The 26,746-nt window shown below is 39.0% G+C and overlaps 1 protein-coding gene across 4 annotated transcripts in view; it reads left to right on the top strand.

Moving 5' to 3' along the window:
* Positions 1–20,465, top strand: part of LOC126412243 (methyl-CpG-binding domain protein 3) — a 45,190-nt gene extending 24,725 nt beyond the window's left edge. For all 4 annotated transcript variants that reach the window (XM_050081739.1, XM_050081738.1, XM_050081737.1 and 1 more), the window contains 2 exons: positions 17,770–18,015; positions 19,972–20,465. In XM_050081739.1, the coding sequence (XP_049937696.1) occupies positions 17,770–18,015; positions 19,972–20,070 (345 nt within the window). In that variant the 3' untranslated portion in view covers positions 20,071–20,465. The remainder of the gene's footprint in view (positions 1–17,769; positions 18,016–19,971) is intronic.
* The last annotated feature ends 6,281 nt before the right edge of the window (positions 20,466–26,746 follow it).

The following is a 26,746-nucleotide window of genomic DNA, read 5'->3' as shown; positions in this document are numbered from 1 at the left end:
CTAAGGAATGTACGACACTACCATTTAGTAGTCGTCTCTCAAACTGCATCGGCAGAGAGGAAAAACATTCAAAAACCACAGATGGCATATGACATAGCACATGCTGATCGAGGGGTAAGCGGCGGTCGAAATATACCGTCGCACATGCCTGAGGGTTTAAAGGAAAAGAATGATCTTATGCCGAATCTCCCAATTTCTATTGGATGGAGTTCCCAGCCTGATTGTCTTCACATCTTTATTGACAATTATTCTAAATATGTTTAAATTGTAAATGAGCAGTATGAAGAAGTCCATACTAAAAATAGTAAAATCTTAGATAAGTTATAATTTATAAAGATTCCACTCATCTATGATAATTGTCAGAGGTTTGTAGAATCCTGGACCTCCTTTCAAGCAGACACAAATATTGCACAAGCCGTTGAGCCGTGGGTCGATTTTTTAGAAAGTCCTGACATGGAACCATATATGAAAGTAATAAAGAAAATGAAAGGGACAAGAACTAGAATCCTTTCACTATCTTGATAATATGTTACATCCAAGATTCAGAGAGAGAAGATTAACTACTGAACAAGGAGAAACTGCAGAAAACTGGTTCATAGAGAGGCATCCAAAGTGGATTGCAAGTCTGAACAAGGAGAAACTGCAGAAAACTGGTTCATAGATAGGCATCCAAAGTGGATGGCAAGTCTTATGTCTTTTTAAGATTGCTGATGCTGATTCTGATTGTTTTCCACCCACTATGTTTTCTTCTACAATTGTAACAGTTCCATCCAAACAAATGGCAAATGGAGGAAAAAAGTACCAACATGATTTATTACTTTTGTAAAAAGCCTCATTTCTTATCCTGCCAGTATTGCATCCACTGAGAGAATCTTCCCTAGCTAAGGGAATGTTTGTTTAAAATGAAGAAATAAGTTCGGAAAGAAAGTAATTAGTGAACATCTATAAATTTCTGCATGCTTCCAAAAAGGACTTAATTATACTTTAGTCATTCTAGTTCTGGAAGTCTAAATGTTATTTAATTGTATTTTTTATATTGCAAGAAAAGTTAAAATACAATATTACTAAATTTCTTGTGACTGTAAATAGTTGCCTTCAATAAATATTGTGGCACTTTTAAATTTCTGTCGGGCTAACTAGTAAGATTTCGTATGTTACTTAAATTTTCTTAATTATGTTTAGTTGAGTTTTATTGTGTTTTTGCTGGTAAAATTCATGGGCTTTTTGGTCAGGTTAAATTACAGCCACACTAAGAATGATAGACTACAAGTAACCATGACAAGGTGGAGGGGGAGGACTGTGGGGAAAAGAGAGAGAGAGAGAGAGAGAGAGAGAGAGAGAGAGAGAGAGAAGCATCAAAGGGGATGATTCACTGTGTTGTTTAGCAGAGAGGACTGGCTGTGCACAAGGAGATATACAGTTTTAATTATTATCTATGAAGATACAACCAGCAATATGAAACTTTGTGATAGTATTGGTCTCTCTGCACATATTCATCCTTTAACGCAACATATTTTCTCTAATGATGGATGGCTTGACTGAGGACATGGTTGTAGATGTCTGCATTTTGGCTGCTCAGGAAATGTTCCACTTTGAAAATCACCTCATCGTTATTCAGGAAATGCCTGCTATGCAATGATTTCTTCATTGGTGTAAAGAACATTCCATTGGGTCTATTACCAGGAGAATACTGGGTGTGAGACAAAATGTGATAGCTCTAAGAAGCACAATTTGCAACTGTGTACTGTGTAAAATGAGTTGGGGCTTGTTGTATAGCAAAAACACCGTGACACTTCTTTCTAACTGCCTCTTGTAACCATATCAGGCGATTTCAGTAGTTTGCTCCTGTGATGGTATGCCCTGTGTTGGCATAATATGTTAATACCGCACCATGGCAGTCCCAAAAAGCATATTGTATTGCCCGATGATGGCTGGGTTGCCTCTTTTTATGAGAGTGATGAATCAGTGTGTTTCCACTGCTTCCTCTGTTACTTTCCTCGGAGTCCTAATGATACACCCAACAATTGTCTATGGTGATTTGCTGGCTAAAGAAATCATGAGGATTGGACTGCTGTAACATTTCCAATGCTACCACAGTTCAACAGCCTTATTGAACTGATTTGAACAGCTAGGAAGTCTGGGGGGCAGCTAACTTTGTCATGTTTAAAATGTGTAAGATGTTGAAAAATCATACATGGCTAATTTTCACTTTTTCCACTATCATCTCGATTGTGATACCCTGGTCTTCAAGCACCAGGGTCTCCTCATCTGTGCCACCTAACCACTGTGTCATATGATGATATTTTGTTGCTGTATACTTCCACTTACTCAGTACGGATTGTTGCTGCATTGTTCCCCTTCAAAGGTAGAAAACGAATTATGGCTTGATATGAAACTTTAATTAGTGTATTAATTTGTTATAAACAAATATAATGTAATAGAAGAAAGTCCTTCATTTTACCCATGAATGCATTGGGATATTGAGGCTCCTTCTTCTGCCAGGAGGTGGAAGGGGAAGGAAGAGGGATGAAGGAAAAGGACTGGAAAAGTTATGCAAAAGTCATACCGGATGCGATGAGAAGGAAAGACTGATTGTTGGAGGCTGCACAAGACAAGATTTGAAGGCCTGAGTGGTGGAAGGTAGGGTAGTAAGCAAGTCAGAGATTATTGACAAAATATCATGCAAGAGATAATAAGAGTGGGAAGCTAAGTGTATTATATGTGATAGGGGAATATGCGGGAGAGAATCCAGATAGTACGTGTGACGAGACAGGCATTGAGGTCATGACTGTCGTGTTGTAGACCATTCTCTGCAGCAGGCTATTGTGTGTTGCCATTATATTCATCGTGGTAGTCATGCCAATGTAAAAGCCCGAACAGTATTTACATAACATCTAGTATATGACATGTTTTGTTTCACTGTTGGCTCTCCCATCGAGTATATTTTTACCAGCTACAGGGCTGGCAAAGCTGGTGGTAGGAGGGTGTATAGGGCAAGTCTTACAGCGGGGATGGTCACAGAGATAGGAGCCACAGGGCAGGGACATGGATGCAAAAGGTGCATAGGGTCTGACTGGATATTGGCGGAGATTGGTAGGAGGGAGAGGGGAAGGCAGCTACGAAAAGCTGTTTTAAGTGTGGTGAGCAAAATGCCAGACAGAATGGCCCTCATTTCAGGGCAAGATTTTAGGAAGTCATAGCCTTGTCAAAGTAGCTGATTAATACATTCGAGACTTGGATAGTATTGAGTGACAAGAAATGTACTCCAAAACTGTGTTTTGGAGGAATCAGCAGTACCAGGATTGGATATTATGGCCCAGGAAATCTGCTTTTGAGCTAGGCTGGTGGGGTAATTACATCCAGTGAAGGCTGAAGTGAGAATGGCGGTGCATTGCTGTAGAGTCTGCAGCTGAACATAAACGTTTTCCTGCAATTAATTGTGCACAGAGTACAAGGTAGCTTGTCACAGACGCAGAAAGCAGTAACAGAGAACAGATTTGTGATTTTTTGCATTATAGGTTGGCACCTAGGACAGTAGCTAAGCAAGACATTGTTTTGTGATTATGAGATGACAAGTACTTGTTGTCTGATCTCAAGGTACTGGGATGTGTCCACTCTAAGGAGCCGGTAAAGTAAACAGGGCATATGGTAATCATTTAGCTTGCCTGGTCAAAGACATTGTAATTCTACATCTGAAACAGTGAGATGAGGAAACGGATGGGTGCTACAGATGTAATGCAAGCAACCACACATGGCTAGTTCTAACCGCCAGGAACCTTCACTACTCATTCCATATTAGATTACATTGCAACTGTGGAGGTATGGCAGAATGAGTGATTGCACAAATTTACATTTAACTTACTGTGGAAGTGTGTTTTGAAACTTCTAGAGGGCCATTTATTTAGACAATGGTAGTGTTTATAGCTTCAAGTCTGGCACATAGGTAAAGCTGGCAGTTATCAGCACAGAAACAGTATTTGTGGAACAGAACTGATGACAAACAAAGAGAATATTATCAGGCCCAGCTCTGGCACTCAGAAGTAACTTGCTTCCCAGATAACATGTTATTTTCACAGACAATACGTTTCTTTCTGCTTCTCAGTAAGCTGTCGGATCACTTCAGTACCTTATCTGAAAATTTTAGCTGTTGTATTTTTGTGAGAAGTGTATTAAAGTCTGCGGTGTTGAGTGCCTTCTTGAAGTCCTAATATTTCCAACATTGTGGCCCCATAGTCATCTGCGGCATGTTTCAGATATCAGTTACCTTAATTAGTGCAGTGTTATTGCTGTGGTGTTTACAGGAGAGTCCTGAAAGGAAGGGGGGGGGGGGGGGGCGGAGATCTTGCGGTAATAGTTCTGTACAACATTGGGGTTGGCTGATGCTGAAGGAAATTCATTCAGCTGGAACCTATACACTACACAATTTTTTTCCATACAATTAAGGAGATCTCATTGCTGCATACAATGGAGCAAGTGTGTCGAATTTTGGCAGTATAAACAAATTACTTTTCCACGATTTGCAGATTTCTTTGTTATTCTTAGTATCTAGGCTTCAAATTTGACTAGAAATATCTGATAGAAGCATCCCTTTCCATCATTTGAGGTGAACACACTTGTCAGCCAAGGCGTATGACCTTCTCTTACTGAGATTGTACATACAGGAGCACATGGGTGTAGAGGATTGTGAGTTTAGGTAAGTACATTAATTTTGCTATCTATTGTGGCTGGCGGATTATCTGGCACTATTGGTTTTCTGAGCAGTAAGTCCACTTTTTCAGTCCAGAACCATAGTGACCACTGTGAAGCTTGACCAACTGGAATCATTGACAGGGCATTATACTGTAATCTTTCTTTCTTTCTCTCTCTCTCTCTCTCTCTCTCTCTCTCTCTCTCTCTCTCTTTTACCACCACTTAGTCAGCAGCCTGTTCGAGGAATCATAATGAAAACCTTCTGATAGAATGCAGTTGTTTGACCTTTTTGGATATATGCAAGCATTTACATACATGCAACTCTGGTTTGACAAAGATGGATAGATAGTAAACTGTGTTCTATAGTAGGAATCGTCCGCACTCTGCGTATGCCTGAAGTAATTTAGGTGAACTTTGAAAAACTAACCCAAGATAGCCAGGTGAGAATTAGACACCTCATCCTCTTGTATTCAATTCCCATTTGTTAGGAGTAGCACAACTTTGTTCCGTTTAGCCCTTGTGTAGAATATTGTTTTGTTTATACATTATTACAAAGTAGTAGTTATTTCATTATGTAGATTGCTAGTGCTACAATGTTAAATTTCTCAATATCAATCACTGCATGTATTACACATAGCATATCCGCCATATCACCTGACTCAGGACTGTGATGATTGGTTTCTATTTTGTATACTACAACTTAGCATTTGCATGCCTAAAAAGCTGACACAGTACCCCCATCCCCTCTCTCCCACCCCTTAACGTGTTGTATGTTTTAGATTGGAAAGAGAAGACATTGTATTATCCATTGCAGAGATTGGGTGTAGGGTTTTCTGGAGAAAAAGGGAAAAAAAGATCATTATAGTGCAAAAGTATGTCATGAAATGGCAGACGTTTCATTATTATTTATGTTACATTTTTTATCAAACTTCTACACTTTTTTATCGAAGCCTTCAATGTGTCTAACATATTCCATAACAGGCACTTTTTAACCACCTTTTAAGAAGTTTGTTTCATGTAATATCTGAAGTATCTTTCTGCAGTTTATTGTGCAATTTGATTGCTTGGCAGAAAATGCTGTTTTTGAGCTTTGTTTTTACTTCCATGTAAATTCAGTTAGGTCTTGCTCATGGCCAAGGACACAACTGTTTGTGCTGTAATTATCATATCTTTTTATGCATATGACTGATTGGTAAATTTACTGAAGTTGTGTAGTTAAAATACCTGCCGGCCAGTGTGGCCGTGCGGTTCTAGGCGCTTCAGTCTGGAACCACGTGACCGCTACGGTCGCAGGTTCGAATCCTGCCTTGGGCATGGATGTGTGTGATGTCCTTAGGTTAGTTTGGTTTAATTAGTTCTAAGTTCTAGGGGACTGATGACCTCAGATGTTAAGTCCCATAGTGCTCGGAGCCATTTTTTAAAATACCCAGTGTTTTGAACAGATATTTATAGTGAGCCAGATTAATATATTTGGTTATACATTTGTTTCCCAGTAAAGAACTACACAGCCTAGCATCCAGAAAAGAATTCCATAGCTTAGCAGTAAATGTGTGTTCAAATAGTATGTAACCAAAAGGCACTGGCTGTATTTTTTTTTAGTCTATATGATGCTGTCATGTGCAAAGAGAATTCTTTCCTCAAGACTAACATTATTGGGAAAGTCATTTCAGTGTTGGTTCTTATATGCTACAATGATGAAGTCTTGTATTAAGGCAATTTGGTTCTGATAAGTGTTCCACTAGACATTTGATGTTTGATTATCTCTACTCTTGTACCCTATCTCTTAGCAGCAAACAGAACTAGCCATTAATTGCACCTCTTTTGTTATCTTCGTACTGACCAACTAGGGTCATGTAACAACCTCATCCTTCTTCTTTGTTTTTTCCTGTTTTACCAGCACTCTGTCAACTTGTCCTAATGCTGTCTTTTCCTTTCTTCTGTCCACATTGTTCCAAATTTCTTTTTCCTTCCACCTTAAAAACTTTCTAAATTCATTCTGTTATTTCCAATTCCTTGTTTTTTGATTGTAGCCCTTTTCATATTTCTGTTATCCATGCCATTCTTGATTTCTTTTTTCATAAATGGAGGCATATTTGTTTTATTAGCTTGTTCTCATTTATTCAGTTGAGATAACCAAAGGAGCTTAATCTTTGTTTTGCCATTACTTTTTATGTTTTCTGTTTTCATAGAGTTTATTAATTCTCATCTTCTACCATCTGCAGTTTTTTTGTTCGCTCATTATTTTTCTAATAACCCATCTTTCAAGTACCTTTATTCTGTTCGCCTTATAGTTTGTTCAGCATTCACATGCATAAAAACATTCTGGCCTTACCACTGTGATATAGTATTTCAGTTATATTTTTTTAAATGTGCATTTCTTGTTGTAGGCTGTTTCCATACTATTAATTTTTTCATCTATTGTAAATTTCTCTGGTCTATTCTGTTCAAGATATTTGAATTTACTAATACTATTTCCCCATTGGGGGGAGGGGGGGGGGGGGGGAGAAATGAAAGAGGAAGCCGCCTGGTAGAATTTTGCATGCAGCATAACTTAATCATAGCTAACACTTGGTTCAAGAATCATGCAAGGAGGTTGTATACATGGAAAATGCCTGGAGATATTAGAAGGTATCAGATCGATTATATAATGGTAAGACAGAGATTTAGGAACCAGGTTTTAAATTGTAAGACATTTCCAGGGGCAGATGTGGACTCTGACCACAATCTATTGGTTATGACCTGCAGATTAAAACTGAAGAAACTCCAAAAAGGTGGGAATTTCAGGAGAAGGGGCCTGGATATACTGAAAGAACCAGAGGTTGTACAGAGTTTCAGGGAGAGCATAAGGGAACAATTGACAGAAATGGGGGAAAGGAATACAGTAGAAGAAGAATGGGTAGCTTTGAGAGATGAAATAGTGAAGGCAGCCGAGGATCAAGTAGGTAAAAAGATGAGGGCTAATAGAAATCCTGGGGTAACAGAAGAAATATTGAATTTAATTGATGAAAGGAGAAAATATAAATATGCAGTAAATGAAGCAGGCAAGAAGGAATACAAACGTCTCAAAAATGAGATAGACAGGAAGTGCAAAATGGCTAAGCAGGGATGGCTACAGGACAAATGTAAGGATGTAGAGGTGCATATCACTAGTGGTAAGATAGATTCTGCCTACAGGAAAATTTGAGAGACCTTTGGAGAAAAGAGAACCACTTGTTTGAATATCAAGAGCTCAGATGGAAACCCAGTTCTAAGCAAAGAAGGGAAAGCAGAAAGGTGGAAGGAGTATATAGAGGGTCTATACAAGGGCGATGTACTTGAGGACAATGTTATGGAAGTGGAAGAGGATGTAGATGAAGATGAAATGGGAGATATGATACTGCGTGAAGAGTTTGACAGAGCTCTGAAAGACCTGGGTCGCGAAACAAGACCCCGGGAATAGACAACATTCCATTAGAACTACTGACAGCCTTGGGGGAGCCAGTCCTGACAAACCTCTACCATCTGGCGAGCAAGATGTATGAGACAGGTGAAATACCCTCAGATTTCAAGTAGAATATAATAAGTCCAATCCCAAAGAAAGCAGGTGTTGACAGATGTGAAAATTACTGAACCATCAGTTTAATAAGTCATGGCTGCAAAATACTAACGCAAATTCTTTACAGACGAATGGAAAAACTGGTAGAAGCCGACCTCGGGGAAGATCAGTTTGGATTCCGTAGAAATAGTGGAACACGTTTGGCAATACTGACCCTACGACTTGTCTTAGAAAACAGATTAAGGAAAGGCAAACCTACGATTCTAGCATTTGTAGACTTAGAGAAAGCTTTTGACAATGTTGGCTGGAATACTCTCTTTCAAATTCTGAAGGTGGCAGGGGTAAAATACACGGAGCAAATGGATATTTACAATTTGTACAGAAACCAGATGCCAGTTATAAGAGTTGAGGGGTATGAAGGGGAAGTAGTGGTTGGAAAGGGAGTGAGACAGGGTTGTAGCCTCTCGCCGATATTCAGTCTGTATATTGAGCAAACAGTAAAGGAAACAAAAGAAAAGTTCGGAGTAGGTATTAAAATCCATGGAGAAGAAATAAAAACTTTGAGGTTCGCCGATGACATTGTAATTCTGTCAGAGACAGCAAAGGACTTGGAAGAGCAGTTGAACAGAATGGATAGTGTATTGATAGGAGGATATAAGATGAACATCAACAAAAGCAAAAGTAGGATAATGGAATGTAGTCGAATTAAATCGGGTGATGCTGAGGGCATTAGATTAAGAAATGAGACAGTTACAGTAGTAAAGGAGTTTTGCTATTTGGGGAGCAAAATAACGGATGATGGTCGAAGTAGAGAGGATATAAAATGTAGACTGTCAATGGCAAGGAAAGCGTTCCTGAAGAAGAGAAATGTGTTAACATTGAGTATAGATTTAGGTGTCAGAAATTCGTTTCTAAAAGTATTTGTGTGGAGTGTAGCCATGTATGGAAGTGAAACGTGGATGATAAGTAGTTTGGACAAGAAGAGAACAGAAGCTTTCAAAATGTGGTGCTACGGGAGAATGCTGAAGATTAGATGGGTAGATCACGTAACTAATGAGGAGGTATTGAATAGAATTGGGGAGAAGTTTGTGGCACAACTTGACTAGAAGAAGGGATCGGTTCATGTTCTGAGGCATCAAGGGAGCACCAATTTAGTATTGGAGGGCAGAGTGGAGGGTAAAAATCGTAGAGGGAGACCAAGAGATGAATACACTAAGCAGATTCAGAAGGGTGTAGGCTGCAGTATGTACTGGGAGATGAAGAAGCTTGCACAGGATTGATTAGCATGGAGAGCTGCATCAAACCAGTCTCAGGACTGAAGACCACAACAACAACAACATTTCACCCATTTGTGTTTGCATGTATTTTGGAGCATGTGTTACATTTTTCAAGAATTTAGAGTTTTCATCTGAGATTTTGAGAGTTACTCTGTTATTTACTTTTTTCCAAAATATTTATTTGAGTAACTACTACTGTCAGATTTTCTGAAAGTAGCAAAATTGTTCACAGAAACCATTTTATTTCTTTCCCAGAATTATTGGTTAAGTTTTGTTATTTTTTAGCTCAAAATTCCAGATCTTTACTATTTGCACTAAAATGCAATTAAAAGTAAAGGTGATAAGCTGACATATTGCCTATCACCAGTCGTCATTTCAAATGACTGAAATACTTCTCTCATAAATTTAACTTTAGATACTATACAGGGTGTATCAAAATGAACATACCGATTTTAAGGCATTGTAGCATTTATTACATTCCACTTACAATCATAAATAATACACCAAATGAAAGAGCAACTCAGATGGTTTTGTTTGTATACCTGTGCGCAATGGGAATGTGTTGAACAAGTGCGAGTCTTTCACGCTTAACCCCAAGAAATATCCCCGCAGGTAGTTTATGGGCCTTTCTTTTTTGGTGAATCAGTTGTAACTAATGTTTCTTACCTTGATGCGCTACAGCTATGGCCTGTGCCTCAGTGGGAAGAAATTGATCAACACATCTTTATATGGGAGCAAGATGGTGCTCTGCCTCACTGGCATAACTCAGTGCGTGACTGGTTGAACAATGTTGTATCTGACCTGTGGATTGGGCACAAGGGGACAGTTTACATAGCATTTTATGCATGATCTCCACGTTCGCACACAATCTGATGCGATCATGTGTGTGTGCTTCCAATACCAGCTGATCTATCTGACTTCCGAAACAATGTTGACACTTTGATCAAGATTCCAGAACAACTCACCTATTGACTCGATGTGTGATCGGTGTTCACACTGAATAATTGTAAGAAAAATGTTTCTCTTTCATTTGGTGTATTATTTGTAATTGTAAGGTGAATATAATTCGTCTACAAAGCCTTAAAACCCATATATTCATTTTGAAACCCCTGTATTTTTCATAGTTTCATGAATTATGCCAGCTAGTTTTGCTTTAATGCCTTATTATTTGATGATTTTATCTATTGTTTCCCTGTCTGCAGAACCAAATGCTTCATGTGATAGGTTTAGTTGTTAACATTCTATGGAAAATTGCTGATTTTGATGTTAAAAATCTATTCTGCGCAGTGATTCTGGCGGAGGTTCGAGTCCTCGCTTGGGCATGGGTGTGTGTGTTTGTCCTTAGGATAATTTAGGTTGAGTAGTTTGTCAGCTTAGGGACTGATGACCTTAGCAGTCCCATAAGATTTCCCACGCGTGTGAACGTATTCTGTGCAGGATCTTCCCCTTTCAAAAACCACCCTGTTGTTTGTCTAAAATTTTTTCACCTCTGCTCAGGAGAAATTTTTATAATACTTTGTATGCTACTGGCAGAAGTGACATTACTCTGTAATTGTTGATATTTTGTTTGTTTCCTTTTATTTATTATTATTTATTCTATTATCACTCGCCTCGAATCTTTTGGTTTTCAAATGTTCTCAAAAAGCAAGTGCAGATCACAGTTGTGATTGAGTCTTACGCTCTTGGTTTGTTGTTTTGAGTGCTTCAACAGCATCACGAATTTCTAGGAGATTTTCCTAATAGTTTTCTGTTTTTGCTGAAAATTTGAATTTAAGTATTGGAATTGGGCAATTTAACAGACTTTAAAAAATGTTTTAGCACTATGTGATTGATACAAATATGAAATGATGAATTTCTTTTTGAAGTCAAACTCTGTTAATTCGGTAGGTGATATTTGGAAGTGTTTTTTCACCAACTGTACAAAGATCATGTCTCAGTTTAAAATGTGTTCATTTCTGACATACATAGATGATATGCTACCAGCAAAGAAGTCCTAAAGTAAGAGTCTGGCCTTTCATCCAGTAATAATACTACACATTGCAGCTTTTCGTCTCTGCACCAGTGTTCTGTGACTTTTACTACATCTATAATCTGTGAACCACCGTGAGGTGCATGGCAGGGGATACATCCCATGGTACCAGTTATTAGGGTTTCTTTCTGTTCCATTCACATATGGAGAACAGGAAGAATGATTGTTTGATTGTCTCTGTACATGCAGTAATTATTCTTTACTACTATACAGATCAAATATCAAAGCTCAGTGTCAAAATGCTGTATTTTAATTTTTACTGAGTGCAAGTTTTGGTGAAGAATTGTTAAGTCTGTGAAATGTTTGATGTAGTCCCAGTGTTTTCTTTTTCTTTATGCCATATTGTAAGTGTGCCATTTAGCTTGTCAGCATCTGTCCTGTGAATAAGTAATAGCAATTTCTTTTAACTGTTGGAGACTGTCTTCAAGGAGAGAAACACGTTGCCTTGATGTATTCCAAAAAGAACCCAGTTCTCCTGGCCGTAACAACAGTTACCTATGTGTGGCCAGAGACCCACTCATACTTACACTAATTAGCTGTACAAATCTTCCCTTCCATTTCCTGTGTAGGCATTGCTCATGCCTAGTGAAACCCTACCCCTGTTGGCAACAGCACAGTAAGTGTGAAATCAACTGCCGTCAATGACATTTCAAACCTCACATTAACCTGCCTCATTCCTCTGTTAAGGTGTGCTCAATCATAATGCTGGAACAGCTTGACAAAGTGTACATTGGTGCCACAAGGCAGCGAGTCTTGACTTTTCTAGATCACCTCCGATTTCATATGCTATGTCCCTGTTCAAATTATTTACTGTCCCATCCAATGGTATTACATGGGCCTCTTTTGTAAAGTCCTTAAATAAAGGGTATAGGTCAGGGCTTCACAACATACGTGCTCGCGGAGCAAGCTGTTAGCAGCAAGGCGCGAGCACGGAGCAGCGCGAGCACGCTACCCCCACTACCGGACTAGAACGGAGAGTGGGGAGAGTCATGTGGGGCACATAACGGCTGCCGCCAGTCAGTGTAAATCCGCGGCCACCCGCAGGGATATCACTCACGAATTATTACTGCGACAAATGAAACAAATAAAGGAGAATGTACACGTGCCACATAATTTTATTAGCTTAGTGTATGCATCTACATTCGTATTAATTTGTGAACTGTTACACAATAAAAGGTGTCACTGAAGTGTGGGATTCTCGGTTATCTTGTACTTTTTGCCCTTTACAATTGCTTGTATGTTCGAAGTAATGTTCTTGCGCATTTTAGGCGCAGCGTGCAGTTTAAATTTCGATCAGACAGTGCGTTTCTCAGGCGCGTCTTGTTACATTTCATTGCAGAGAACAGTTGTTCACAAACATATGTGGAACCGAACATTGATATTATTGTAGCCGCCAGTTTGTGCAAACGAGGAAATCTATCCTGAGGGAAGTGTCTGTAGAATTCCAAAATGTTTTTCTTGTTCTGAAATTTGTCTCTGTATTCTCTGTCACACTGCAGGTCAATAATTTCTAGTTGCAGCTCAGGACGAATCTCTTCAATATTCGCTGAATATGGAGAGGAGAACAGATCAAAATCACTGTCTAGTGCTGTCCGATCTTGAAAGCGTTGATCAAATTCTTCCTTATAGGCAACTAAACTACGTGAATAACGTTCACAGTCTTTGTGAACATCTTGCATGAATGATAATTTAGGAAAATGAGCTAGATTTCCTGTTTCCAGCTGACTTACCCAAAGTGTCAATTTCATTTTAAAAGCTCGTATTCAATCTATGAAATGAGTAATTAGCAGATCTTTACCTTGTAGTGAAATGTTCAAAGCATTCAGATGGCTAGTTAAATCTGCTAAGGACGCGAGATAACAGTTCCATGAAGGTTCTTTCAATTTATGAACACACATGTTATTTATTTCCATGAACATATTTATCTCATCTATAAGGGAAAAAAATCGATTTAATAATTCACCACGACTAACTCAGCAGACCTCGCTGTAATAAGGCAGGCTACCATACTGGCTTTCTACATCCTCAAGAAAGCTTTTAAATTGCCTGTGTTGTAGCCCATGCTTCCTTATATAATTGGTTGCACGAACAACACCACTCATCATTTTGTAGAGTGATACTCTTTGCACATAAGTTTTCCTGGTGGATCACACACTGAACGCCCCTTATTTTATTCGGCACGGTCAGTTTTTGCATTTCCTCCTTCAACAGCGCAACGAAATCTGATTTGTTCCCTGTCATCGCTGGTGCACCGTCTGTAGACACTGAAACTAAAGAATTCCACGACAATCCTATATTTTCAACACTTTCTTCAACACTACTTAAAATATCATCTCCGGTTGTAGTGTTCTTCATGGCTACTACATCGAGGAGCTCCTCCCTCACCTGAAGATCTCTATTAACACCTTTAATAAATATGGCAAGCTGCGCTGTTCCAGTGATATCAACACTTTCGTCCAGAGCTAGAGAATACGCCATAAAGTCTTTACAGATATTTGCAAGCTGGCTCTGGACGTCGTCTGCCATGTCCTGTATGCAACGCATAATGGTTATGTTAGATAATGGTACAATCCGAAACTGTTCGACTTGAGATGGACACAAATGTTCTGCTGCAACTACCAAACATTCTTTTATTAAATCGCCATCAGTGAAGAGGCGCAGGGATTTTGCTAAAAGCAAAGCAATTTTGTAGCTCACTCTGAGAGCTGCCTCAGTTGATTTTTCTTCGTCATCCAGATCTTCTTCGGATAGCTTCCTTTTAAGTTTAATAACTTCCTGTGCACGATCTGGTCCATCACATTTTCCTCTTCCGTAGTCTTTCGCATGGTACGACATATAATGCAAATTAAATTTCCTAAAAGAATTCAGCGTTTTGTGACATACTAAACATTTTGCAGCACCTTCTTTTTCTGTAAACAGATACAATTCCTCCCAGTGGGGGTTCAACTGCGAAAGCATGGCTGGGGTTACACAACGGCGACTTGACATGATTCTTAACCAGTGAAGTGACTGTTAGAGCTGATCGTAATACTTTAAACGTTACACAGTCGGCGCGAATTCAATAGGCACGCTGAGGCCCTATTCAGACGTGCGCGCGCATTTCCCCTCCCTCCATACTCCGCGACCTTGCACCTGAATGAGATTTTCACTCTACAGCGGAGTGTGCGCTGATATGAAACTTCCTGGCAGATTAAAACTGTGTGCCCGACTGAGACTCGAACTCGGGACCTTTGCCTTTCGCGGGCAAGTGCTCTACCAACTGAGCTACCGAAGTACGACTCACACCCGGTACTCACAGCTTTACTTCTGCCAGTACCTTGTCTCCTACCTTCCAAACGTTACAGAAGCTCTCCTGCGAACCTAGCAGAACTAGCACTCCTGAAAGAAAGGATATTGTGGAGACATGGCTTAGCCACAGCCTGGGGGATGTTTCCAGAATGAGATTTTCACTCTGCAGCGGAGTGTGCGCTGATATGAAACTTCCTGGCAGATTAAAACTGTGTGCCCGACCGAGACTCGAACTCGGGACCTTTGCCTTTCGCGGGCAAGTGCTCTACCAACTGTGAGTATGGGGCGTGAGTCGTGCTTCGGTAGCTCAGTTGGTAGAGCACTTGCCCGCGAAAGGCAAAGGTCCCGAGTTCGAGTCTCGGTAGGGCACACAGTTTTAATCTGCCAGGAAGTTTCATATCAGCACACACTCCGCTGCAGTGTGAAAATCTCATTCTGGAAACATCTCCCAGGCTGTGGCTAAGCCATGTCTCCGCAATATCCTTTCTTTCAGGAGTGCTAGTTCTGCTAGGTTCGCAGGAGAGCTTCTGTAACGTTTGGAAGGTAGGAGACGAGGTACTGGCAGAAGTAAAGCTGTGAGTACCGGGCGTGAGTCGTGCTTTGGTAGCTCAGTTGGTAGAGCACTTGCCCGCGAAAGGCAAAGGTCCTGAGTTCGAGTCTCGGTCGGGCACACAGTTTTAATCTGCCAGGAAGTTTCATATCAGTGCACACTCCGCTGCAGAGTGAAAGTCTCATTCTGGAAACGTCCCCCAGGCTGTGGCTAAGCCATGTCTCCGCAATATCCTTTCTTTCAGGAGTGCTAGTTCTGCAATGTTCGCAGGAGAGCTTCTGTAACGTTTGGAAGGTAGGAGACGAGGTACTGGCAGAAGTAAAGCTGTGAGTACCGGGCGTGAGTCGTGCTTCGGTAGCTCAGTTGGTAGAGCACTTGCCCACGAAAGGCAAAGGTCCCGAGTTCGAGTCTTGGTCGGGCACACAGTTTTAATCTGCCAGGAAGGACCTTGCACCTGTTCGCGAGCATGAGCCTGAGTGGACACGAGTACTCGCGCTCAAAACCGGCCAGTTGTTAAGCCCTGGTATAGGTGCTCTATAACTTGCATCTGATTTGAATATGCTGGCAGTCTGGTATGCTGCCCCTAAATTTTTCCCTAAATGATGGCCTAGACTGTCTAGCTGTAGCACTTTCTTCAAAACATTTTGCTCATTCTTGGGCTTCCTGTTCACTGTAGAAGTATGCTCCACATTACAGCTCAGCAGCAGAAACTGTTCAAAGAGTTTGTTCTATGACCGCTAGTAGTTCTAAGGAGATCTACCACTTCACGTTGGCTAATTAATGCCTTTTTGTGGCAAATTTATTTCCTTAATCTGTTATATTGATGAGAGATGACAGTGCAATGAAGCTTACATATCTTTTAATTGATGAGGCATAGAAAAGGTCGGCTAAGTAGGAAATGTGATATTTGTTACAACTGCTGCAGCCTTATAATGAATGACATTTGTGGAAAAAGTTTCAGTTGGCATCAACATATATCTTGTGATGACTATTTTATTTAAACATTAGAAATAGAAACATTGTGTCTCAGTGAATACTGCTTATTTTGCTTTTCACTAAAGCATCAATGTCTGGCACCACTTTCTGAGCACTGTTGATTTGAAGATGCACTTTTAAATTGAAGTCTGTCAATGAGATTCTGTAGGTTAATTTTGTTTACTTCATTGCGGAAAAAAGTTGTTTGCACAAGTATGTTGGTCCCAACAATGACAATCATAACTGCAACTTTATGGTGTTGTGAAAATTCAAGTTGAAGAAAATTTTATATGAATCTGCATGACTCATAACAGAATAAGTCTTTCATAACAGAATGAAATTTATCACTCAACTGCCTGTACATTGCAGGTCCAGAAGTGCTAACTGTAGCTAGGCAATCTGCACCAGCATGTTATAAATTGACACTGGTGTGTCTGACCTTTGATTTGAAATTCCTAATCTGGTTGTTTTTTGTGCTGCTTTTCATCAATTTTAAAAGAGCTAATCTCCACTTTAAGCACTGCACCTTTAAGCATATATGTTTGTTATTAAAACTACAGCCAGCTTAACATATTGTCATTCCTCTGAAAACGGTGCACAATTTGCACTTCCCCTGATAGACATAATGATGTCTGGCCTGTGATTTTACCACAAGCACTGACTAACAGATCTGGTCTACATTACCATGCTGGTCTTGCCAAACACTCGCATCCAGGTGATTTGCACGCACACGTAACACATATCAATAGAACACTGTGCCAGGTAGCTTATACTACCTGCAGCTGCCTGGGTACGAGCTGACAGGTGCTCACATGTGATTGTGCCACCTGGAACAGCCTGAAGTAGGGATTCATTCCCAGATCTTTCAGTTCTCCTGCAGAGCCTATGAGCGTTACTTTAAAATTTTATTGTTATCATTTGTGAATAAAAAAAATTGTCATAGTTATTTGAGACAGAAGAGGGATTTGCACTTGTCAGTTGTTCGCCTTTCACAAATTAGTAGGCAGATGTGTCTCCTTTGTGTCATAGTTTCCTAATATTTAAACAGTAGCATGAATATCAAGGCTGTGGCAAACATTTGCATTTGACAATCGTGTGATGTCTTGTTTGATGATTCTGGTGTTGCACAATTTACTAGGCAGTTCAAGAGATTGACTGCAGACTAAGAAGTTATTACAAAGAAACCTGTATTTTTAAGTAAAATGAAGTACCAGTTACCATGTGAAGAATTAGTTTCATCTTAATTTTATATAAATAAAAGAAATTAGTTTTTAGTACAAAAATTACATGGTTTTCTTCTTTTTGAAAATTAAGCTGTAGGAAGTAGTGAATAATCTCATTAGGAACAATTGTTGTTTGTTAACTTAACACACACAATTTGATACGTGATTTGTTACATGTTTCATTATAAATGTAATTTTTTCAGCTGTTCTGGGAAAAACGCTTAGAGGGGCTTCGTGCATGTGATCTCGACGGTACAGAGTTCGATGCTATGGAGCTGCCTCGTGCGCTTCGACCAGTGGGCCCACATGTTGGTGATGAGACGTTGCTGCAGTCAGTTGCAACAGCACTACATGTTTCTGCTCAACCTGTTACTGGTCAGACAGGATCTCGAACTGTTCTAGACAAAAATCCTGGTGTATTTCTCAACCCTGAGCAACCCCTTGTGCAGGTACATGTTTGCACATTAGTATCACAAAATGAGGTGAATTAGTAAGCATATCTCTCTCTCTCTCTCTCTCTCTCTCTCTCTCTCTCTCTCTCATTCTCTCTCGCTCATATGTACCACTTACTACAGCAGTTGATAATGACTATGTGGCCAAAATTGGTCCATTAGTGTCAAATAAACCATTTCATTCAAATAAGACAGCCACAGCAAACTCTGGCATCTTTTGATTAATTTTTGATGGCTGTGAAACAACATTGGGGAAGCAGGAATTTCAAATTAAGTCATTGACATACTCTAGTTTAGCAAGGGAATTTTTTTCATCCTTGGTCTCTGGGTACTGTCACTTCCGTGAATCCCATTTATAGGGTAAGGCATCTCTTTCATTTGAGATACTTTTTTATACTAATGATATTGATAATGTATTTTCCTTGTAGTCACAATGGGCTCATAAAATAGCAGCCAGCTTGTTTCCATAACCTTATTAACTGCCAGAATACAGTCACAAAATCCATTGTTTTTTTCAGATATAGCTGTTCAGTTTATTTGTTTAAGAAGTGTATTCTTGATGAATTCTGTTGTTCTTTATATCTTCATAATAAAGTGTCAACCAATTTTTCCATAATAAAAGTCATTGTGGGCCTAAAAAGCATTTACACATTAATATTGATCTAACACTATAAATATTTTATGGATGGCACAAATTAAATTAACTTTGGTCTGTCTCCAATACACCCGATGTACATAGACCATACTTCATTCATTCCACGTAGGGGCAACACACAATTAATCAAGTATTTCCTGTCCCATCAGAAAAGTTTATTGTTAAGAGAAGTATAAAATTCGTAGTGATGTGTCATTCAATCCACTACAAGAATATTATGAAACCTGTATTAATACATTTTTACTCAGCAATTTCTTCCCAGAACAACAGAACAGTTATACAGAGTGATTCAAAAAGAATACCACAACTTTAAAAATGTGTATTTAATGAAAGAAACATAATATAACCTTCTGTTATACATCATTACAAAGAGTATTTAAAAAGTTTTTTTTTTCACTCGAAAACAAGTTCAGAGATGTTCAATATGGCCCCCTCCAGACACACGAGCAATATCAACCCGATACTCCAACTCGTTCCACACTCTCTGTAGCATATCAGGCGTAACAGTTTGGATAGCTGCTGTTATTTCTCGTTCCAAATCATCAATGGTGGCTGGGAGAGGTAGCCGAAACACCATATCCTTAACATACCCCCATAAGAAAAAATCGCAGGGGGTAAGATCAGGGCTTCTTGGAGGCCAGTGATGACATGCTCTGTCACGGGCTGCCTGGCGGCCGATCCATCGCCTCGGGTAGTTGACGTTCAGGTAGTTACGGACAGATAAGTGCCAATGTGGTGGCTCTCCATCCTGCTGAAATATGTATTGTTGTGCTTCTTGTTCGAGCTGAGGGAACAGCCAATTCTCTAACATCTCCAGATACTGTAGTCCAGTTACAGTAGCACCTTCGAAGAAAAAGGGACCAAAAACTTTATTGGCTGAAATGGCGAACAAATGTACGACTAAATGAAACTTTATAGCTCCCTTAATTCGCCGACAGATAGTGCTTAGCTCTGCCTTTTGTCGTTGCAGAGTTTTAAATTCCTAAAGTTGTGGTATTCTTTTTGAATCACCCTGTATTACTAAATATTGATTAATTATTACAGACTCTGAACTTTATTATATAATTTTATAGATACAAAAATCTGCTCACCAATCAACGGCAGGGAAAAACACACACAAAATTTGAGGAATTGTGTTTTCTTCTGCCACCAATTTGTGAGTGGATCCTTTATCTATCCAATTATGTTATAATTTGAAGAATTATTTTTGTTGTTACATTAGACTCTGAACTTCATTATTGTCATACATAACTAACTTCAAGTAACATTATTACTTAATGTGCTTCAATTTCTTGCAGGCTGTAACCATTGCAGATGAAGATATCAAACGCCAAGAGGAGCGTGTTGCAAGTGCTCGTAAGAAACTTCAGGAAGCTCTCAAGAGAATTGTAGCATAGCAGAATATCGTAATTGAAATGTGACTGTTTGGGTACTGACAGACAGGTTGTCTTATTCACTCAGGTTGTGGCATGTGTTGCAGGAAGGTGTAGTTGTGTGTGAAACTGTTGTGTGGTTCCATTGGTATACACAGTGCAGCAGTGCTCTTTGATCTCACATTTTGTAAGCACAGACTGAGTAAGATTTGTTCTTGGACTAGTTTTCTTATATTGCCTTGACAAAGCAAAGGATCTTTCCCCTTGGAGGACACTACGAATTAACAAAATAAATGCAATAATTCTGTCGATATAAAGACTAAAAGTGATTTTTGTGGCCTATGACAACAAAATGTACTTCATTATTGTAATACTTCCATTAATGAATAAATATGTACAGGTTGTGTGTAAATTATTAATATCTAAGATTCAGGCTTATGGATGTCTAATGATAAAAATTCCAAAATCAAACAAAAAAAATATGACTCTTAAAAAATATTTATTGTGATTAAAATTTCAACATTTTATCAGTTGAGTATTGTGGGGTGTTAAAGCCCACTCTTCACCATTAAGTTGTGACCTGCTGGAACAAAGTTTCAGTTTAATGTTGTAGCAAGGGCTTTAACATTATGTTGAAATTGCAGTCACAGTAAATATTTTCAACAACCATGTACAGTATGACTTCATTCAGTAATTACACATTTTATATTGATAAATATAAATTTGGAGATTAAATGACAGAAAATAATACACAGGGGTATTCAAAATTATAGTCTCAGTTCGTACTTTTGTATTTAATGAGCTATACATAATACAAGACACAATTTAACTTATATTTGATTATACTGATATGACAGTTTATGGGCATCAATATGCCCCCTTTGGCTGCACAGATAACATCCAATCAGTAACTGAACCATTCCACCTGTTGATAAACTTATTGTACCACTGAGTGAGTTTACTGTAACTGTGGTGTGGTCTTTAAATTTATCCAGCATTGTTGTTAGAGAAGCTTCTTTCACTAATCCCAACAACAAAGAACAAAAGAAGTCAGGCTGGTGACCAGAGCAGGAATGCGAGTTCACCCTCCTGACACAAGATATTTAACAGAGATTCATTGAGAAATCGTTAAATATTTAGTTTTCAATCAGGTGGGTCTATGTCCTGACTGAAATTCTGCACTTTTTGAGAGTATAAATCACCATTTGACTGTGTGTTATTACATTTATCTTCTGTACATCCAGATTTCAGCTTTTATCCCATTATCAGGTACAATGTTCTTAGACCATGATCATGTTACTAGTCTAAGAACTTGTAACATTGTACTTGATAATGGGATAAAAGATAAAATCTAGATAGTACAGAAGTTAAATACAGTAATACACATTAAAATGGCAGTTTATTCTCTCAAAAAATGTTGCATGATTATGGCTTAACATTATAAAAAACTTTTAAAATCTGCATTGATTTGCTACAGGAGCCTTGTCTACAATATTGAGTCATATGATATGCCAGTAGTCATGTTTTCGTGAAAACAGAAAACCTTATGTTGGTGATACAATGCAATTTATTCACCTTGAATTGTAAACTACATGCCAAAACCAACCATTGCTGATGTGTATAATTTTCTCTCCTAATTTACAGTCAGCTGGGCCAATAACTTAGCACAAAGAACCAGGTTCTGTGTTCCACTCAAATTCTCCTCTTCACTAGAGGTGTAATGTGTAATGTTGAAATGACAGCTCATACAGCAGTTACTTATTTGATTCTATTGAACCTATAAACAAAAAACATTTGGTTCTTCATATGCTTCACCCTCAAATTGAAAGTTATTTAATTTCTTCAATTAATTAATAACTAAGGCATTGTCAGCCGTTTTATCCAAGCAACAATTTAAAAAAATCTGGTTTTCTTTTCACCTGTGACTGGTGATAAAATTCTCTCTAACTGTGGCTGTACACTTCACGAACACTATTTGACTAAAGAAGTTTGACCATTATCTAATTTTATATTGTCAGTTGTGTCCAAGAAATCTTCCAATTAGAGATGGACTAAACTATTAATTACAAGTAACAGGCTACAACTGGAATGTTGTAATAATAAATGCCACATAGGTCACGAAGTGCAAGAAAACCAGAGAAATACAGAAAATTGCTACACTAATGCAAATTAAGTGTTTTATATGGTTAATATAATCAGTTTGTTTAAGATACTAAACAGTATATTCACGCTTTCTTTAACAAACCACGTTTCGAAAACAGAACCTTTTTTACAGACTTCGTGCTTAAGCGAGTATGATTATAATTGTGAACTGGTAAATTTATTGTTGGATGCCTTTGCTCCAGATGTTTTCTCAGGTTGCAATAATTTTGAAACGTAATGTTTGACCAAAATATATTCCCAATAAGTAACTAGGACTTTTATTAATTGTTGACAACATGTGACTACACACAAAATTGAATGTAAAATCCCTGTACTTCACTTTCCTGTAATGTGTCACATTTGTGTAATACATTTGGAGCTGTAGACATGTGACGGCTTCCACATTTGAACAGCACTCCACAGTCTGCGGACAGATAACTGTTACCGAAAGTTCCAAGTGTTTGCGACCACGCAGAGTTGAAATAAATCACTGCTGCGAAGGAAGAAATGTAATGCAGTTATTTGATTAACACCCAGCCTGGGCAGAGTTATTTGCGCATATTGTCTATTGCAGTGCAGTTTAGTGCAGGAATGGTACTGAGTTGTTTAACACATTGATTGTCAGGTGGCCGTCGGCAGCCACAGCAGAGGCTCACGCCTGATGCTGTGTGTCCACCAGCCAGGTGGTGAAACACCTATCATTATATGTGTGATAGTCATTGTGTTAAGATTACAGAAATTTTAACTAAAATAATGGAAACTCCAGGTAGGAATATTAACAATGTAAGAAAAGATTGACTGCTACTTATTGTAAAGGTGACACTTTATGTTGCAGACAGGCACAATTAAAAGGCACTTACACATGAGCCTTCAGCAGAAAAAGGGAAACGCACACTATTCATTCACACAAGCAAGCATACCTCAAGCGCACATGACTGCCAACTCCCTTGCCCAAGCTGCCGGAGTTGCCGGTCATGCGTGCGTAGGGTATACTAGTTTGTGTGAATGAATGGTGTGTGTTTCTCTTTTTCTGATCAAGGCTGTGGTCGAAAGCTTATGTGTAAGTGCCTTTTAATTGTTCCTGTCTGCAATCTAATGTGTCATCTTTACAGTAAATAGCAATCTATCTTTTCTTACATGGTTAAAATTTTAACTGCATGAAGAAATGAACTGTAACAAAAACTGAGTACTTTTCTTGTTGATATCCAAAATGGTGTGATTGGCAGAAACTCAATTTTCTGTTGATGAATACATAATTTAATATGGTTCATTGTGTATTATTTGCTTTATAGGATGACTCCAAAACTGTTGTTTTAATAGCTAAGTTCAGTTTCCCCAGCAACATTCATTTTCTTATAGAACAGTAGCCAACTTGTGTGTGCTAATTTATTTGCTAGAGTGTCATTGCAGAAGTCAACATTAGTCTTTTGAGTTTTCATGACCATTTCCCTGCATTTCACAAGTTTCATTCATACACTTCTTTAGACAACAACACCACTAATACCAAATCAGTATTCAATAAACATTTAATGTTTTATGGCTTTCTCTTTCTTTCAGTCTTGCTGATTTTTCAAAATAATAATAATAGTGGTTTTTAAGTGTTGTACATAATGTAAGGCAATCTGTAATTTCCAAATATAAAAGTGGCATTAATGTATTAAGTGCAGTATAGGACTTGATCTTTTGCCATGATTCTGCTGCCAGTTTTTGTGCTATTAAATACGTTACAACAGCTTATGACAGTTTGTAATGTTTCGGAATATACATTGAGTCTGTAAATAAGGTGAAGTCCTGAAGTGCTCTGAGGGGAATGAATAACAACATTTTAATCTATGTTGAGGGGACACAGAAGAGGAAACTTTACACAAGGATAACACAAAAAGTTACTTGCGAGTAGAATACCACTGGCAGTACCAAAGCTGCACTGTATAGTAATTAAACTGGGAAATGTTTGTTGGTGAACTTAATGTCCATTATATGCTCAACATTACCTGAGATGTGGTTGAATAAAAATTTTGTATGTGATCTCACCTGTGAGGGTATTACATTTACTTTGCATTCGTTCTCCACATCATTTTCTGTAAATCCCATTGTAAAGGAGAGCCTTCATGGATGTGGCATGTGTCAAGTTATGCATTAACATTCAGAAAACAGACACTACAGGCTACATCCGTAAGGCGTACAACAATGAATTATTACAACTAGAGATAATCTGCTCCAGCTGTTAATTAGAGGAATTACTTCTAGTTTGAAGTGTCGAGGTGCACCACTGGAAAAATGTGTGTTAGGTTTTGTGTGTGTGTGTGTGTGTGTGTGTGTGTGTGTGTGTGTGTGTGTGTGAGAGAGAGAGAGAGAGAAAACATAATTTTAAAAAAGTCGCTGCTCCTCCTCTTGCACACTACTCACCTGCAGTTTAGATTTGTACTAAGCTTTTCTATAACTTAACTGATTTCAGAGACCTGTAAAATTGACAATATACTAGAAAAATTAAAAACCTGTTTAACAGCAATGTTTGTGTTAACTGAAAAATACATCCATGAATCAAATTACAGAAGTAGTGGTTAATACACTACTGGCCATTAAAATTGCTACACCAAGAAAAAATGCAGATGATAAACAGGTATTCATTGGACAAATATATTATACTAGAACTGACATGTGATTACATTTTCATGCAATTTGGGTGCATAGATCCTGAGAAATCAGTACCCAAAATAACCACCTCTGGCCGTAATAACGGCCTTGATACGCTTGAGCATTGAGTCGAACAGAGCTTGGATGGCGTGTACAGGTACAGCTGCCCATGCAGCTTCACCACAATACCACAGTTCATCAAGAGTAGTGACTGGCGTATTGTGACGAGCCAGTTGCTCGGCCACCATTGACCAGACGTTTTCAATTGGTGAGAGATCTGGAGAATGTGCTGGCCAGGGCAGCAGTGAAACATTTTCTGTATCCAGAAAGGCCCATACAGGACCTGCAACATGCGGTCGTGCCTTATCCTGCTGAAATGTAGGATTTCGCAAGGATCAAATGAAGGGTAGAGCCACGGGTCGTAACACATCTGAAATGTAACGTCCACTGTTCAAAATGCCGTCAATGCGAACAAGAGGTGACCAAGACGTGTAACCAATGGCACCCCATACCATCACGCCAGGTGATATGCCAGTATGGTGATGACGAATACACGCTTCCAATGTGCGTTCACAGCGATGTCACCAAACATGGATACGACCATCATGATGCTGTAAACAGAAACTGGATTCATCCGAAAAAATGACGTTTTGCCATTTGTGCACCCAGGTTCGTCATTGAGTACACCATCGCATGCGCTCCCGCCTGTGATGCAGCGTCAAGGGTAACCGCAGCCATGGTCTCCGAGCTGATAGTCCATGCTGTCGCAAACGTCGTCGAACTATTCATGCAGGTGGTTGTCGTCTTGCAAATGTCCCCATCTGTTGACTCAGGGATCGAGACGTGGCTGCATGATCCGTTACAGCTACGCGGATAAGATGCCTGTCATCTCGACTGCTAGTGATACGAGGCCGTTGGGATCCAGCACGGCGTTCCGTATTACCCTCCTGAACCCACCAATTCCATATTTTGCTAACAGTAATGGGATCTCGACCAACGCGAGCAGCAATGTGGCGATAAGATAAACCGCAATCACGATAGGCTACAGTCCGACCTTTATCAAAGTCGGAAACATGATGGTACACATTTCTCCTCCTCACACAAGGCATCACAACAATGTTTCATCAGGCAATGCCGGTCAACTGCTGTTTGTGTATGAGAAATCGGTTGGAAACTTTCCTCACGTCAGCACTTTGTAATGTCGCCACCGGTACCCACCTTGTGTGAATGCTCTGAAAAGCTAATCATTTGCATATCACAGCATCTTCTTCCTGTCGGTTAAATTTCGCGTCTGTAGCACATCATCATCGTGGTGTAACAATTTTAATGGCCAGTAGTGTAGTTAATCTTCTAATACATTTCAAGCCAGGCATTAGGCCGTCTCCTTAGGTGGATGTATATGGTCCTTACACCTTACACAGGTGAGGAGAAAATTTCTTGACTTGAGAATCGAATACCTTGTATGTATGTCAAAAACCTCTAATTTTTTGACATAGTCACATTTTAGACCAATGTAGTTTTCCCCAAGTTTGTCATGAGTAGGTTCTGTCCAAGAAGTACTGATTCTTGAAGAGCTGTTACATACTTATCTGTGACTTCACCAAAATCTCTTCCCTGTATTCAAAACGTTTTCCAGTCACGAGTTTCTTTAGATTTTGGAATAGGTGGAAGTGAGAGAATGCCAAAATGGTGAATATGGTGGATGTTTCAGCGTATCGTACCTCAGATTTCTCATTGATGAAGAGGCTTTGTGAGCAAGTCCATTCTCCTCATAAAAAATTACTTTTCTTTCAAAATCAGGGTCTCTTGTCGAATTTCATGTATCCACAAGATTAATACAGTAGTTGCCCTTTCTTGAAGTAATATTTAAATACATAATGGTTAGTAGTAAATGTTTCTATTTTTCAAGGTGCAAAGCTATCAG

Source organism: Schistocerca serialis, chromosome 7, assembly GCF_023864345.2.
Source record: "Schistocerca serialis cubense isolate TAMUIC-IGC-003099 chromosome 7, iqSchSeri2.2, whole genome shotgun sequence".
In the NCBI taxonomy this organism is placed as follows: Eukaryota; Metazoa; Arthropoda; class Insecta; order Orthoptera; family Acrididae; genus Schistocerca; species Schistocerca serialis.
The sequence above is the reverse complement of the archived record's forward strand: the minus strand, read 5'-3'. Positions and strand labels throughout refer to the sequence as shown.